Source organism: Culex quinquefasciatus, chromosome 3 (assembly GCF_015732765.1).
Source record: "Culex quinquefasciatus strain JHB chromosome 3, VPISU_Cqui_1.0_pri_paternal, whole genome shotgun sequence".
NCBI lineage: Eukaryota > Metazoa > Arthropoda > Insecta > Diptera > Culicidae > Culex > Culex quinquefasciatus.
Window position 1 is genome coordinate 47,817,633 of NC_051863.1, and position 18,504 is coordinate 47,836,136.

At 35.0% G+C, this 18,504-nt stretch overlaps 1 protein-coding gene across 10 annotated transcripts in view; it reads left to right on the plus strand.

Moving 5' to 3' along the window:
• LOC6052037 (GTPase-activating Rap/Ran-GAP domain-like protein 3) overlaps positions 1-18,504 on the plus strand; it is a 333,316-nt gene that overhangs the window by 266,054 nt on the left and 48,758 nt on the right. For all 10 annotated transcript variants that reach the window (XM_038264587.1, XM_038264585.1, XM_038264586.1 and 7 more), the window contains 7 exons: positions 962-1,048; positions 3,507-3,588; positions 3,705-3,823; positions 8,567-8,798; positions 9,285-9,383; positions 15,967-16,070; positions 16,734-16,848. In XM_038264587.1, coding sequence (XP_038120515.1) covers positions 962-1,048; positions 3,507-3,588; positions 3,705-3,823; positions 8,567-8,798; positions 9,285-9,383; positions 15,967-16,070; positions 16,734-16,848 — 838 coding nt within the window. The remainder of the gene's footprint in view (positions 1-961; positions 1,049-3,506; positions 3,589-3,704; positions 3,824-8,566; positions 8,799-9,284; positions 9,384-15,966; positions 16,071-16,733; positions 16,849-18,504) is intronic.

The following is an 18,504-nucleotide window of genomic DNA, read 5'->3' on the forward strand; positions in this document are numbered from 1 at the left end:
TTTGAACTTCATTTAACCAAAAATATAAAGTTGTTTGGTATAAATAAATGTATTTTACAAAATTTAAATACTTTTTAGTATATCTTTTGTTAATTAAAGTTATAAGTTGACAAAATTGCTTTAAAATGATGTTTTACTAGATTTTTTTTGATTTTCGTAGAGTGGCTCATTGTGTTCCACCTGTCTCATTGTTCCTGCCAAGTGCGTCTACAATGAGACAGTTGAATAACTCTGGCTGTAGGCGTCAGATCGATCTCATATGTTGGTCAATGTTAGAACACATTAGAAGAAAGAAAATGCAACGAAAAGCTCCTTAAAATATGCGGATGAAAAAAATACAAAAATCGTTGAAAGTTAAAAACCAAAAGTGTCTCATTGATGACTACCCTACCCTAGTACATTTTTATATTCAAAACACAATTACATGTAACATGTGTTTTTTAGATACCGCAAAATACTAAATGGCACAAGATACTGATTTAAAAAAAATCTCGTGCTTTTGATTTCAATTGATTTCAACTCAATTCTATTCGGTTTTCTTTCTACGTTGAATACAACATTATTCTCAACAGAGCCTACCAAGCCAAGTTCTGGCAAGAAAAACGTTCGCCCTCCTACACAAGTGTACTCCTCGCAGATGTACAGTGTTTGTTTATTGTGCCAGCGACATTCTAGAAATGGAAAGGACAATTACGACCACGTTTTTAATTATTCACATTTTCCTCTCAGTCATTAGTTAGTAGCTGCTACTTGGCGGTATCATTATACCATGGTTTACTTTTCTACGAGATGGCCCCACCACCAAACTCCAAATGATGATCCGTATTGTAATTGCTGGCATTAACAGCGACAATATGCTCTTTTGATTGTTTCGCCGCGGAAAATAACGACACAAAACATTGTTGTCTCCAAGTACATTTTTGTTCACTTTGTGTGTGTGTCTCTTCTTCTCTGCTTTCAGCTGCCCCAGTCGGAGATTGACGGCCTGGATCCAAATTGTCGACGGTTTCGGCTGGAAAATGGTGAATCACTGGCGGAAAAAGATGAGGTAAGCAGATTCCTTGCTGAACTGTTCGATGGAGCTGAGGTTTTCTTTGAAATGCAAATTTGGAAGGGTGTGCTTGACGTTTTTGTTTGAAAATGTGCTGATAATCGCTATGTTTGAACATTGAAGAGAATGTTGACTTCAACACTTAGTCAGCAGAAAATTTTACATCTCAGCTTTTTTAAAGGTTTTACTCGACTTGGTATTTTCTTTAAAAAATAATAAATCATGTTGATTTAATTTATAAAAGCTTTTCAAAATTAAAAAGTGTCCAGTATTCCCAAAGCTCATCACCGTTCAGCAATCAGTTCATTTCCCTCGCCGTGGGCCTACCCGAGCAGACGGAAATAACTTGGGAATAACATTCTTTGTTATTTGAAATTATTAATAACAAGATTTGGTATTCGCCGTTATGATTTTCTTGTTATTGGATTGTTATTGTAATAATAGAATAATGACATTTTACGTTATTCTTCGAACAAATCTTTGAAATGGCATGAATTAAGTTATTACCGTCTGCCCGGGTACAACTCGAGAAACTTTTCACAGTCACGTCCCATGTTTGACCTCGGGACTGTTCCAAATCACCCTTTCGGAATAAAAAAAAAAAGTGGCAAATAGTCGTCTCAGCGTCAATATCATGTAATTAGGAAAAGTTGCTCAACATGACACTACCAACTAAACTTTGCAAGGGTTCGCAAAATTCCGACAAACTTTGTTGACGCGATCAGCGCACCAAGCACGGACTAAGCAAATACTAATTTAGCGCCATCGGCACGAGATTTGTCCCCGCGGATGTGTGGGAAATCAACCAGCTGGGAAGTGTAATGTTATTCCTAGCCAGTGAAAACAGTGAGCAGTAAGTGAGAGACGGTGTCGTGGGATGAGCTAATTATTATGCATTAAACGACTTGGAAGCAAAAGGGGGGTTTGATAACATTGTTGATGGATGATTTGCATGGTTTTGAAGTCTAGAGTTTTTTTTAATAGGTCCTATAAACATATAAAAGACAATAGTTTATAGGTCCTTAAAAAAAACTCTTGAAGTGATGAGATGAAAAATATTTAAATTGTAAACAAGAAGACAACAAGACAACAAGGCAACAAGGCAAGATGACAAGAAGACAACAAGACAACAAGACAACAACACACAACAAGGCAAGATGGCAAAAAGACAACAAGACAACAAGACAACAAGACAACAAGACAACAAGACAACAAGACAACAAGACAACAAGACAACAAGACAACAAGACAACAAGACAACAAGACAACAAGACAACAAGACAACAAGACAACAAGACAACAAGACAACAAGACAACAAGACAACAAGACAACAAGACAACAAGACAACAAGACAACAAGACAACAAGACAACAAGACAACAAGACAACAAGACAACAAGACAACAAGACAACAAGACAACAAGACAACAAGACAACAAGACAACAAGACAACAAGACAACAAGACAACAAGACAACAAGACAACAAGACAACAAGACAACAAGACAACAAGACAACAAGACAACAAGACAACAAGAAAACAAGACAACAAGACAACAAGACAACAAGACAACAAGACAACAAGACAACAAGACAACAAGACAACAAGACAACAAGACAACAAGACAACAAGACAGCAAGACAACAAGACAACAAGAAAACAAGACAACAAGATAACAAGACAACAAGACGAGAAGACAACAAGACAACAAGATAACAAGACAACAAGACAACAAGACAACAAGACAACAAGACAACAAGACAACAAGACAACAAGACAACAAGACAACAAGACAACAAGACAACAAGACAACAAGACAACAAGACAACAAGACAACAAGACAACAAGACAACAAGACAACAAGACAACAAGACAACAAGACAACAAGGCAAGATGACAAGAAGACAACAAGACAACAACACACAACAAGGCAAAATGAAAAAAAAGACAACAAGACAACAACGCAAGATGACAAGATGACAAGAAGACAATAAAGCAACAAGACAACAAGACAACAACACAACAAAACAACAAGACAACAAGACAACAAGACAACAAGACAACAAGACATCAAGACATCAAGACAACAAGACAACAAGACAACAAGACAACAAGGCAAGATGACAAGAAGACAACAAGACAACAAGACAACAAGACAACAAGACAACAAGACAACAAGACAACAAGACAACAAGACAACAAGACAACAAGACAACAAGACAACAAGACAACAAGACAACAAGACAACAAGATTACAAGACAATTAATCTACAAAGGGGCAAAATGATTCTTAAAGATTACAACTGACTTCTAAAAATATCCTGTCATGTTGCTATTGCATAAACCAAGAAATTGCATGAGAGCCTCCTAGTCTATGAAACTAGAATAGCCATGAATATCGAAAGCTTCACCTCTTCGAAACTAACTGGCATTTTTCTTCTTCCCAAAACAAAAGGTTTTCGGATCGCCCAGCATGCCCATCCTGGAAAACCCCGAGCACCAGACGCGGTGGTATTTCAAATATTTCCTCGGAAAATGTAAGTACACAATCGGTGTTATTTTTCCCCTTCTCGTAACAAATTTCCCCGGCTGATGACAGTAAATGTTTTCTTTTCACCTATTTCCTTTCCTCATTTCCCTTTTTCCCCAACAGTGCACCAGAACTACGTCGGAATCGACTCGGAGAAAAACCCGTACTTTATGTCGATAGTCTCGCAGGACTCGGGCAGCAAGTGTATGCCGCTGTACCGGGTGATGCTGTTTCGCAAGCAGGTACGTACGCTACCCGCTCCACTCTCCCAGGAGGAATCATTTTACGGGCTGTTTGTTTGGCGTTCCGTGATGAAAGCACCGCCCAAATTGACCCTCCCCCTCCCAGTGGGGTGGGTGAGGTTAAACGAAGATGGGTTACCGGCCGCACGAATGAACGCATTGATGTGGGATTACTTGGGGCCCATTATACGGGGTACACCTTTAGGTCGGGCGAATTGAGCTCTGGGGGCGGCAATTTACGAAATGAATCAAGTTCACAACTTTGCACGAGCTTTATTTGTATCCTACGGTGAAGGCTTTTAAATTTGAAAATTAGTTAAATTTGGTTTGAAAACTTATCTTTTTTTTTTAAATCTGGTTATTCTAGAGATAGTATTACATGAAACATTTATAAACAAGTGAATATATTTTTCTTGTTAAATAAATTTCATCACAAAGTTTTTTTGCAAGACTGATTCCGTGTCCTCGGCAAGTGACCAGTGAATATTTAAGACAACTGGAGAAAAACAGAGGCATCAGAAGGAATCTAAATGAAAGAGAGTCGATTTGTTGCACACTTATCGAGATTCTCGCACAGGTCTAAAGGACAAAAGGTCGATAATTTTATTTGTTTTATTTTTATGAGAATAATGTCTCAGTTTATCAAGTGTATGATGATTGTATCACAAACCTATTTAAAGATTTATGTTCATGATTGAAAAATTAAAATAAAAAATAAATAAGGAATACATTGATTGATTAGATATACACTATTTTGAAATATGTTACGATTTCAACTTTTCACATGAAACTCTTCAATGAACTGATCATATTGAAAATGGCCGATCGGGAATGATACCTTAATAAGCCTTAATTTTTCGTGCCGATTTTGCAGAGGGCGACTTAATAAACACAAAAAAAGATTAAGACAGGTAACTTTTCTAAAGAGTTACAATTCTTGAAATTTTATACAACTGCTCATTTTTGAACTCACACAAGCATTACAGAAAAACGCAACAATAATTTAGACACAATATTTCAACAAATTTAGATTTTTTTCTCGCTTTCTCACGTAAAACAAAGTGGGGTAATTCTCCGCCAACTCACACAGCAGTTGCCCCGACCCCTCTTCGATTTGCGGGAAACTTCGTCCTGAGGGGTAACTTTTGTCCCTGATTACGAATCCGATGTCCATTTTTTGATATCTCGTGACGGAGGGGCGGTACGACCTCTTTCATTTTTGAACATGCGAAAAAAGAGGTGTTTTTCAATAATTTGCAGTCTGAAATGGTGATAAGATGGAAATTTGGTATGAAGGGGACTTTTATGTTAAATTGTACGCCCGATTTGATAGCGTACTCAGAATTCCGAAAAAACGTATTTTTCATCGAAAAAAAAAACACTATAAAGGTTTTAAAAACCCTGCCATTTTCCGTTACTTGACTGTAATTTTTTTTTGGAACATGTCATTTTAAGGGAAATTTAATGTACTTTTCGACTCTACATTGACCCAGAAGGGTAATTTTTCATTTAGAACAAACTTTTTCATTTAAAATTTCGCGTTTTTTGTAACATTGCAGTGTATTTTTTAGAGGTTAATAAGGTTCTACAAATTGTAGAGCAGACAATTACAAAAATGATATATATACATAAAGGATTTGGTTCTAAATATCACGAGTTATCGCGATTTTAAGAAAAAAAGTTTTGAAAAAGAAACATTTTACGTTTCTCTTTGTTTCGTCGTCCATGTCTGTCGCAGGTGACCATGAACGGCCATGATCAACGACGACCAACTTTTTCAAAACTTTTTTTCGTAAAATCGCGATAACTCGTGATTTGTATTAGCAAACCCTTTAGGTTTATATTTTTCAATTTGTGTAATTGTCTGCTCTTAAACTTTGTAAAACATCGTTCCACTCTAAAAAACGACCCTGCAAAGTTAGGAAAAACACGAGATTTTAAAATGAAAAAAAAAAATGTTCTAAATGACCAAATGACCCTTCTGGGTTAATGTAGATTCAAAAAGTACATTTAAATTCTCTTAAAATGACATGTTCCAAAAAATGGACATCGGATTCATGATCAGCGACAAAAGTTACCCATTAGGACAAAGTTTCACGCAAATCGAAGAGGGGTCGGGGCAACTGCTGTGTGATTTGGCGGAGAATTACCCATGTATGAATGGTTTAAGCCTTAAAAGGTCCTTAATAAATACAAAAAAAAATTAAGCCTTTATCTTATAACAAAACTGCTCATGTTTCAAAGAATGTGTAAACTTACAAAAAAAAACTGATTTTTTAAAAAGAAAATTAAAACAATGCTACATTTATAACAAAAAACCAGAGCGTTGCCTTCTTAACTATGAAAATTTCACCGAAAAAACTACTAAGGCTTCATCCATGAAGTACGTCACGCTAAAATCAGCCAAAATTTACCCCCCCTCCCCCCTTTTGTCACGTTTTTCCTATACTTATAACACGTAATGTCACGCTTGCTAAGACCCCCCTCTCCCCCTGGAGTGTGACATACTTTATGGATGACGCCCTAAATAGCCCAGAAGATATTGGAAAAAATTAAATACGCTGACAATTCTAGACTTTAACAATGAAATCAGAATGTAGAGAAGAGGTTGGAAATATTTTGTTTTGAGACATCAACATTTTTGTAATTTTCAAAATTAAACGCAATTTCGTAAAATTTATAACAACTAACTGAAACATCATTTAAGTTTGGATGTCCTTCCCACCCAAGTATTCGACCTTTATGACCTACGGTTGGCTAGCGAATGTTCTCGTATTTAGTATTATTTTTGATCAAGTAATTTATAAAAATCCAATAATCAGGCCGATGCAAATAATTTTCAAAATTGTTGTCCCTCGGCTCTGGTTAAAAAAATGTAAGATTTGACGAAAACAATAATTGTACAAAAAAAAAAGCTTTTTGCGGTACTTTACATCGAAAATTCACAAAAATTCGTCCCACCCGTGTGGATCAATTGGACCGCGCACTGGACTCATAATCCAGAGGTCGGGCGCTCTGAAATTCTTTGTAAATATGGGCGGCGAAGTCCTTGTAGATAAAAGGGACGACACTAGTGGTTGGTACTAGCAATAGTGGCCGACAGCTATAAAGTCAACTTCGTTTTTTTTTAAATTAATTATGCTAAAAATGTTTACAAAGGGGAATTTATTTTAAATTGATTTTAGTTGATTGCTCTTGAATTCCCAATAAAAAAATTTTTTTTTTGAAAACATACACAGCTAAAAAAGTAGTAATCCAGCTGCGTGTAAAAGGCCTGGGTGTAAAATAAATATTGCATTATTTTATGCAATTTTATGTAATTTTACCCTACGAAATATGTAGCACATCAGTATGGGAAACCTACTTGACCGAAATGTTATGCTCATATATGCATTTATCCTTACAGCTTTTCATCGGTCTGATGACCGAGTGGGCTAAGGCGCCAGTCCTTCAGTTGGTGCTTGGTTTGAATCCCATAGGTTGCAACTTTTTTTTTGTGTTTGCAAAAGTTGTACATGCAGTGTGTAATATTAAGTGTTTATTTTGACGAAGGTGATGTGCATGCGATTTTACCATTGGATTTTTTGCTGTGTATTTGTTTGCCCCCTGTTGCGAACGGCGAAAGTCGGGAGAACCGGGCACTGGGTTCTCGAACGGCCCAAAGAAGAAGTCCTTAATTTAGGCACGTTGAAACTATAATTTTATTATAATTAATTATACATATAAGTTCACAAGATCACAATTACTTACAACTTCGGTGTTTATACGCAGCTGAGGTAGGATTGTTAATCCATCAGCTGCGCCCGCACTACCGCTCGCTTCAAACTGTTGTTTATTTCTGATTCTACTTTGAGCAGTAGCACGGTCACCGAGAGTCGTAAGTACACACAATTGAACAATACACAAAGATCTTCAGCAGCAATGTCCGAGGGGCGCGTCACTACGCGTTTATTCGCAACACCCCCTGATTTTTTAGGCCGATTATGAAAGGAGGGGAGGGGGTGAAAAAAAGTTTAAATAAAGATTGTACCAGCCTAATAAACATTAAAAAAAATCTCTATGCTTAAAATACTTTTTTTTTTGCAATTCCGTCGCGAAAAGGTTTCTGCTAAATCTGGTTCAGGTCTTTAAAGTTTGGCAATTTTTCGAAAAATCAGTCCCAACAAATTCAAAGAGCGTCTCGGCGTCACGAGGTGTAACACTTATTTTTTTTTTTGCTGGGGCCGATTTTCCTAGCATCATAATCTATCATTGAAAAAGTGAGCACCTAGACTTCGCCGATATGACCTCAGAATGGGGCAGGCTAGTCAATAAAGTATCATATAATTATCTAATAAACGTTTTGAAATGAATAACATGAGCTGTTTTAATAGATCGAATTGACTTTTCGTTTAAATTTCTAATAAACCTAGAACTACGTAGGCAGAAAATACACAGGCACCGGAGCTGGTCGGTTGCCGAGCACCAAATGAGTTCTCAAATCGCTGCAAACCCATTTAAAACAGGCATTGAAATGAAAACTATGAACCTTCCCAGAGCCAGTTCATTTAAGTTTTTGATTATCCTTTTTATCCACCGTGATGTAATGCTTTCTGATTTCGGGAAGTTGTTATACATCGGTTAACTGTTACATCATCCAATTTACCACCCCAACACAGAGTTTTGGATTCCCAGCTGTGCTAATGATTGCATAATCTGTTGGTTTAATTCCATGCCCGAAACCACCCACGCGACTCACTTCAGGGCGCCCAAAAGCTGGCCCTGCCGTACAACCCGCAGCAGAAGCTGACGGTGAAGCAGATTCTGCCGAATTTTGCCCTGATGGACGCGAGCAAATCCCCGAAGGAGGTCTTCTCGGCCGACATCCAGAAGGACCTGCTGCTGCTGGAGGAGCAGGAGGGTTCGGTCAACTTCAAGTTCGGCGTCGTCTACATGAAGGCCGGCCAGAAGATGGACGACGAGATGCTGAGCAATGGTGAGTTCAAGTCTGGGCTGTGTTCATTAAAATTTTACTCCAGACCACCACGCCACGGTGAAATGTGAAACCGTTGGGTATGACTTCAGTGGCAGAATTCGTGATGATCGAAATTGAATCTTGAACCGTTCTTGAAACTCCACTCAGGTGTAACAATTGGTCAGGTCTTTTCCGTCGATTTCTACAACTTATTTCTACACCCAAGCGGAATTTTTCTGACATAGAAAACATATTTGCCTTTTAATTTCCATCAAGCGATCGTTGCGTAGAGGTAAAGCTACAAAATATCATTCAAAGAGCTTTCCTCCGATTCTCGGTTGAGGCAAAACAACTTTTTTTAACTCATTCAACTTCCTTCGTTTGGGTGTATTCGCGCGTGGGTGTTTTTGGGTAAATTGGCCGACCATCGATGATGGAATCAATATTCAATTTTTCCCTTACTCAAGCGGAACTTTTCTCGTAACATGCTTCCTTTTATTTCGGCAGAGGACGGAAGTGCGGATTTTGACGAGTTTATGGCGCTGCTCGGCGAGAAGATTCGGCTCAAGGACTGGGAGCGGTACCGTGGCGGGCTGGACGTGAAAGGTGAGTATTTTGAGAGTTTTACTTTTTTTTTATTGTACCCTTCCGGGAAGCTTGTATCTTTTTTTTTTTCTTTCTTCGAGTTGAGGTCGATTTTTCGGCAATAAGGTTATATAAGTTGATTGGTTTCGTGGTTGTGTGTAAGGTTAGCTTTGTGAATACTGGTGTGAAGCGTTTTGCTACACACTTAAAAATACTAATCCAATTTGAATATTTTTAAAGTTCTAATCTCCTATCCTATTTCTAATCCTGAATAAAAAACAGGTGGAAAGTAAAAAAGTATTTTTTTCAAATTTTCAAAATTTTAAAAGCGATAAAAGGATTTTTATTTTCAAACAGATGCAAACAGTTGTAAAAAGTATTAAAAATGTATTCCATCGATTACAACGTGCAACACAAATCTGCACTTTAAGGCGAGTCGAGTGGAAGCATAAAGTTTATGGTCTTGGGTCATGGATTTTCTAAAATTTTAAAGTTTTTGAATAAAGTAAATTTTTCTCGTTTTTACAATTTTTAAATTTTTGCGTAGACACGTCGGAAAACTTGGTTCTTATATTCAAAAAGTCATATTTCGGAATCCTGTTATTGAACTTTTCCCATTTTTGAATATGTTATATACAATTTCCCGAGGAATCCGATAAATATATTTTCAGGCTTTTAGGTCCAGGCACGGTCAAAATGCCATTTCAAGATTTCATACGATTCTTTCAAATATTAGGGTAGATTTTTTTTGAATCGTCCATCAAAACTGGTCGCGACGACGACGACGACGACCAACCAAGCAGACACACACGGACACGGGTGGAAAGAGAGAACGAAAAATAACGGCAAAATTCGAATGATGTGCAATGCTGGCGAAAACAAAAGTTTCGGGATTATTATTTTACTGAGAATTATAAAGAGAATATTGGTAGAACCGACTTCTGAATAAACCGACCACATTGGTATCGGTTCCAGGGGTCCCCGGGTAATCCGGATCATGACCAAAAGGAAGAATTTTTGAAATATTTCTGCTTGCAAAATGGAGGTAAACAATCTCAATTTTGAAAAAGAATAAACATGGCATTGGCCAGAAAGACGATTGTCCGAATTGGCATCGATTCCTTGTGTCCCTTGGGAATCCGGAACATGGTCAAAAGGAATTTTTTTTTTATAATTAATTGTGCTTGAAAAATGGATATAAACAATCTAAATTTTGAAGAGAATATGATGGCATTTTTCAGATGGTGTTTGTCCGTATTGGCCACTTTGGAATCGATTCCATGTGTCTTCGGGGAATCCGGAACATGGTCAAATAGGAGATTCATTGCAAAACTAGTTGTGCTTTCAAAATGGTGATAAAATATCTCAATTTCGAAAAAGAATAATTGTGACATTTTTCAGAATAGTAATTGTCCGTATTGGCCACTTTGGCATCGATTCCATGTGTTCCCAGAGAATCCGGAACATGGTCAAAAGGAAAAACTTTTTGCAAAAATAATTGTGCTTGAAAAATGGAGAACAACAATCTTAATTTTAAAGAGAATATGATGGCATTTTTCAGATAAGTGTTTGTCCGTATTGGCCACTTTGGAATCGATTCCATGTGTCCCCGAGGAATCCGGATCATGGTCAAATAAGAGATTGATTTCAAAAATAGTTGTATTTGAAAAATGGAGATAAAAGATCTCAATTTCGGAAAAGACTAATGTGCCGTATTGGCCACTTTGGAATCGGTCCCAGTTTTCCTGAGAAATTTGAATCATGGCCAAACGTGAGATTTTTTACGAAAATAGGTGTGCCTACAAATTGAGGCCAAATCAACATTATTTTTAAAAGGATTATAGAGGATTTTATCAGAATGATGTATCAATTAGGCACAATGAATATAATAATACATTTTCAGTGCAACTTTTACATCACAAATCATTTATTGTAAGGAATATTAAGTCCTTTGTGATTTTTAACTAGGTGAATATTTTGAAATTAATTTCCTTTTTCTAAAGTAATATGAAAAAAGGACGCACTTCCAAATGAACTTTAACCATTCTGCGTTATAATTCAAATATATGTTATCATATGATGCATCTTGCATCATCATGATCCAGATTTCCAAGGGACACCTGGTACCAATTGCAAAGTAGCCAATATGGACAAACTCCATTCTGAAAATGCATCAATAATCCTGCCAATTGCAAGCACAACTATTTTTACAAAATGACATGATCATGACCCGGAATCCATAGGGACACCTGGTATCGATTCCAATGTGCCCAATACGGAAAACACTATCTTAAAAATGCCATCATATTCTCTTCAAAATTTAGATTGTTCATATCCATTTTTCAAACACAACTGAGCAATTCTTTGAGATTTCGGTCATTCATTTTTTTTTTGTTGAATTTTTAATCCGACTGAAACTTTTTTGGTGCCTTCGGATGCCCAAAGAAGCCATTTTGCATCATTAGTTTGTCTATATAATTTTCCATACAAATTTGGCTGCTGTCCATACAAAAATGATATATGAAAATTCAAAAATCTGTAACTTTTCAAGTAATTTTTTGATCGATTTGGTGTCATCGGCGAAGTTGTAGGTATGGATAAGGACTGTACTGAAAAAAATGATACACGGTAAAAAAGATGTTTTAGTGGTTTTTAATTTCACTTTTGGTCACTAAATTTTGATTTGCAAAAAAAACTTATTTTATTTTTTTTATTTTATGATGCCTACTTTTCAGAAATTTCCAGTATGGGCAAAAAATCTTTAACCAACTTATGAATTCTTGAATCAATACTTTTTTTCCAAAAAATCGAAATATAGGTTGCAAAATATTTCTAACTTCATTTTTCGATGTGAAATTGAATTTGCAATCCAAAAGTACTTTAGTGAAATTTTGATAATGAGGACCGTTTTCAAGTTATAGCCATTTTTAAGTAACTTTTTTGAGAATAGTCGCAGTTATTCATGTTTGTAAATTGGTGCCCATTTTGCCCACTTTGGAAAAAAAAATATTTTTAGGTCGAGAAAATTATCTATATTTTGCTTTTTTGAACTTTGTTGATACGACCGTTAGTTGCTGAGATATTGCCATGCTAAGAGTTATAACAGGAAAATTGATGTTTTCTAAGTCTCACTCAAACAACCTACAATTTCCTAATGTCGATATCTCAGCAACGAATGATCCGATTTGCAATGTTAAAACATGAAACATTCGTGAAATTTTCCGATCTTTTAGAAAACAATATTTTCATTTTTTTTAAATTAAGACTAACATTTCAGGAAAAAAAAGGCATCATAAAATAAAAAAAATAAAAAAAAAGTTTTTTTTTGCAAATCAAAATTTAGTGACCAAAAGTGAAATTAAAAACCACTAAAACATCTTTTTTACCGTGTATCATTTTTTTCAGTACAGTCCTTATTCATACCTACAACTTCGCCGAAGACACCAAATCGATCAAAAAATTACTTGAAAAGTTACAGATTTTTGAATTTTCATATATCATTTTTGTATGGACAGCTGCCAAATTTGTATGGAAAATTATATAGACAAACTAATGATGCAAAATGGCTTCTTTGGGCATCCGAAGGCACCAAAAAAGTTTCAGTCGGATTAAAAATTCAACAAAAAAAAAATGAATGACCGAAATCTCAAAGAATTGCTCAGTTGTGTTTGAAAAATGGATATGAACAATCTAAATTTTGAAGAGAATATGATGGCATTTTTAAGATAGTGTTTTCCGTATTGGGCACATTGGAATCGATACCAGGTGTCCCTATGGAATCCGGGTCATGATCATGTCATTTTGTAAAAATAGTTGTGCTTGCAATTGGCAGATGATTATTGGCGCTAAATTAGTTTCTCAAAGGATTATTGATGCATTTTCAGAATGGAGTTTGTCCATATTGGCTACTTTGCAATTGGTACCAGGTGTCCCTTGGAAATCTGGATCATGATGATGCAAGATGCATCATATGATAACATATATTTGAATTATAACGCAGAATGGTTAAAGTTCATTTGGAAGTGCGTCCTTTTTTAATATTACTTTAGAAAAAGGAAATTAATTTCAAAATGTTCACCTAGTTAAAAATCACAAAGGACTTTATATTCCTTACAATAAATGATTTGTGATGTAAAAGTTGCACTGAAAATGTATTATTATATTCATTATGCCTAATTGATACATCATTCTGATAAAATCCTCTATAATCCTTTTAAAAATAATGTTGATTTGGCCTCAATTTGTAGGCACACCTATTTTCGTAAAAAATCTCACGTTTGGCCATGATTCAAATTTCTCAGGAAAACTGGGACCGATTCCAAAGTGGCCAATACGGCACATTAGTCTTTTCCAAAATTGAGATCTTTTATCTCCATTTTTCAAATACAACTATTTTTGAAATCAATCTCTTATTTGACCATGATCCGGATTCCTCGGGGACACATGGAATCCATCATATTATCTTCAAAATTTAGATTGTTTATATCCAAAAAAAATAAAAAAGTATACAAATTGAAATTACGAGCAATGGTTTCAATATTTTAATGCAAAAAGTGTTTAAAAATGCATTATACACCTGTCCAGTTGTTTTGCCATCATTTATTTCCAAAATTTCCAAGTATTGACGAAAATTTTATTTTTTGCGAAAAATATTTTTTTTGCGGTGCTGTATATTGGAATTTTATAAAAATTCAAAACATTTTCAAACAAGCCCAAACATGCTAAATATTACTATCAATGCAGAAAAAATGCACTTTAGAATGTTTTCAGTTGATTCGACTTCTATTTTCATGAAAATTTTGAAGTTTTTTGGAAAAATATTTTTTGCCCCTGATTTTTCAGACCAATTTTGAAGGGGGCGACATAAACTTTGAAAAATATTTGCAACGGCCTAACTACACAGTAAAAAATAATGTAAATTTGGAAGCTGTAATTTTGGAAGGTTGATGATTTAATGATGTAATTTTACCTCAATTTAGACTGAAAAAGTGATATTCCACCAGAAAAGTGGTAAAATTACACATTTCCAGAGGTAAAGTTACACCTTTTTTCTGACATAAAAGATAAACCTTTTCCCAGATGTAATATTACCATGATTTTTTTTTCTGTGAACTCTACTTATTTTTCATTTATATAAAGCACCGTTTTCAAGTTATTGGCGTGAGAGGTAATTTTTATCGAAAAGTTTTTTTTTGCGTTTTAACAATATTATATGAAAGATGACCAACATTTAACGGTGCACATCAAACAGAGCTTTTGCACCAAGATTTTTGTTACAGATAATGTAGTATTTTCGAAACTACGGGAACTATCGATATTTTTTTTTATTCATCCCCTTAACTACTGTCTACTTTACGATTTACAACCAAATTTTCCTGTTTTTACAATCAGATTGATGCAGGATTTGGTCCGTAAGTTTGTCAATTTTGGAATAAGAAGACAACAAATTCTTTGGTTGCTTTGTACCCTTAAAAATGTCTTAATAAATTGGTTCAAGTCCTTTCAAAAAGTTTTGATTTAAAAAAAAATCGATAGATCTGTAATTTTGGCAACCCTGCTTGCTCGATCAACTAAGTCAATTTTTTTTGAAATTCTACCAGCTCTTCTGAAGTATTTTTTACAGGAGTGGTTTGGCTTCATGGAGTTTTTTTTTGTTGCAAAAAACTGAAGAAATTTCAGAAAGTTTCGCAGAAAAAAAATAACACAGAATATTTCAATAACTTTTAAAAGGTCATTTGAGTAATTTTCGATTGCAAATCTGAGTTGGTGTAAACAAATATTTTCAAAATTTTGTTTGATAACATTATAGATTTTGCACCATGTGAAATTTTAAAGGCAAAAGATGCTTTTTAAATTCCACTTAAATCAATGAGGTAAGGCTTTTTGCTCTAGCGGGAAGTGGGTAATATCTTTATTTTTGAATAGAATAGCACCAATTATTCTTTAAAAAGCTTACTCAATATTTAATAGTTTATATTCATAAGGCTAGATCTATTTCCTGATGCTTCAGAACTAGTATTATCAGAAACAAAGATTGATATCAAATTTATTTGTCATCTGATTAACGCTATATGAACTTAACAATAAATTGAATAAAACAAAGTTTTGTTGAGTTTTTACATTTATTATTTTATTCAGAGCATTTTCAAAGAAATGACTCCAAAAAGTTTAGAAATTTCGCTTGTACTTCGGGAAACGGACATCCATGAATTCAAAAGATCAATTACTTATTTATTTATTTTTTGTTGGCTCGTGTTACCTCCATAATGTATGCTCAATTCAAAAGAAAAGCGAGCGTAGGTTCTATGGCTTGGGAAAATATTTTTCGCTACGGGTTGTTTCAGTTTGGTAAAAGCATTTGCATCAAGAGATACGAGAACGATTTTGCCTGAAACAAATGTATGAGTTCGGTAAACTTGGTTGAAGTAAAAGTATTTATTTTGGAGGGAAAACTTCCACTTCTTCGAAATCAATATTTTCTATAATTTTTGATCGCACCAACAAAACGAATCCTGCATATATTTCCGCTTCCGAAAGCAGTTCACCGTCGTACTGCTTTTCCTCCCAACTGAGAGTTGTTTTTCCCATTTGCCGCTGATTCCAGGTGACATGACGGGGAAATACTCGGTCTACACGCTGTACGAAGGCCACGAGATTATGTTCCACGTATCGACGATGCTCCCGTTCAGCCGTGACAACCGGCAGCAGGTGAGTGGCCAAGATAAATTGATCCTCCTTCCCTTTGGACAGGTTGGCGTACTTGGTGTTTCAGGGGCAGCGTTAACCCTCAACTAAACTGTACCTTTTGTTTCAATCTTCAAGTTTTGCATTGTTTTGATAAGTTGATTGTTTTAAAAAGTAATTCTCTAAAAGTTTGAAAATCATCTTTTATTTAATTTTCGTTCTGTTCAGGGTTAATGTTCAAAACAAATCGTGCAAATGGGTAATTAGCTCCGAGCTGCCGTGAATCAAATCCTATCTACCCAGCTCCGTCGATTCTAATGACCTGTAGGGTGTCCAGTGGCACGTTGGACTTTGCCCACAATCGCTTTCATGACGTGCTTCCAAGATACCTTAAATATCCTTACCTTGGGGGTGGAATTTTCCACAGCGTCGTAAAACAGGCCCCGTTTATCTATTGCATGTTTTCCCTATCGGTGGGTAACGTTCATGCTGTATTTTTCCGTGGAAAACAACCGACGTGTACTGCTGGATTTTCCACCTTGCGTTGGGGTTGGCACACACAAAAAAGTTGTCCAAAAACATTTTTTTAATTCCACTCTAAATTATTTCGAAACATAATTTTCAAATTCTTTTTTCAATTTTAATAAACTTTTCAATTTAAAATCTTTTTTTATTTGTATGGTACAGGTGGAACGCAAACGCCACATCGGGAACGACATCGTGAACATTATCTTCGTGGACGAGGACTCGAGCGGCGAGGAAACGGAATTCAACCCAAACAACATCAAAAGTCAATTTACACGTAAGTGGAGCAGTAGTTATAGTGCAGTGTGGTGATTGCGTTTTGAGCGCTAGGGTTAAGTTAATTATCGTTCATTACGATTTGTTTTGTGAGCGATTCCTGGGGGATTGGCTCTATGTTTTAATGTTTAAAAAAAAACACCAAAATTCAATTCCCCAATCAAATTTAGATCATGTTAAAAGCGTAAGCAATTTTTTAGGGTTAACGTTTTTATTTTGCATGCCAAACTAGCCAAAAAAGTAGAAAAAAGTAATTCAAAAAATAAAAATAGTCTACACACGATTCTACGATCGATTTACACATTTGACAGAATCTGTTATAACCGAAACTTATAAAAAATATCAAAAGCACCAAATACTCAATAGTAGGCTCTTGGAAAATGATAGACCTGATTTAAACATTTTCAAAATATTTTAATCGAAAAGATCAGAAACTTTCACAAATGTTTCATTAACAACATTGAAAATTAGACCGATAGTTGCTAGGGTATTAGCATCAGAAGATGGGGAGCTTTTTTCTGTGAGACAACACAGTTAAAAAACAGTTACGGGCGGCAAAATTTTTGCCCATGCTTCTCTATAACTTATAAACTGAGGGTGTTTGTCCACTAAAACAAATTAAAAATTTCAAAAATTCTAAACGGATTTTAAGAAATTGAGAAAAAAAGATAACTTAAAACCGACAAAAAAAAATTGCTTGCGCAAAATCTTCCAATTTCGTAATGATTGCTGAGTGATCTTGATCGCATAATATTGAGAAAAAAGTCATCGCCTCCCCTCCCTGAAAAATCCTCTTTTTGCAACTTTTTGCATAAACTACTATTTTAAACTTAAAAAATTGATTGCATAAAGAGCAATCGGCTGAAATCAATTTAAAGTGCATTTTCCTGCCTCCATAATCAGTTTTTGCATGTTTGAGTTTGTTTTGATTTTTTGTGATAATCGATGTACAGTACCGACAAAAGTATTTTTCTGCAACAAAAAAATATTTCGTTAACACTTTATTTTGAATATTTTGAAAACTAATGATTGCAGAGCAACTGGACAGGTGTAAAATAAATTTTGAATTGAATGTTAGAAGTCACATGTTCAAAGTATGGCTTTTAATTTAATTTTTTATATATTTTTTTATGTTGTTACAATAATGGTTTATAAATATTCTGGAATCTGTATCTTGAGACAGGAATTTCTGATTAAGTTGGTGGCCAAGCTGAAGGTAAAAACAGTTCAAGGTGCACTTTTGAAAAGAATTACACTTTTATATATTTATAATTATATCAAACAAAAAAAACAATTAGCGCAAAAATACGATTTTTGATAATTTTGTTTTTTTTTGTTTTATTTTAGTGGATTAAAAACGATTACTTTTGTGATACGACCCAGCAAAGGCAAAACAAAATTGGCAGTTTTGTAAATTCGAAAAATTAAACATTTAAAAAAAAACTTTCAATTATCGGTAGGAAAAAAATTTATGATGGAAAAGAGATTTTTTATCTAAATGAATTTGACAGAAATTTTTAAAAATAGTGATAGTGCCCACAGATTCCATAAATATGTCTATAAAACTTTAATATTAAACCCTGAGTTGCTTTAATACAACCACATAAAAAACAAATCAGGATGGGATTTTGGTTATCACTCCCCTAACAGTAAATTT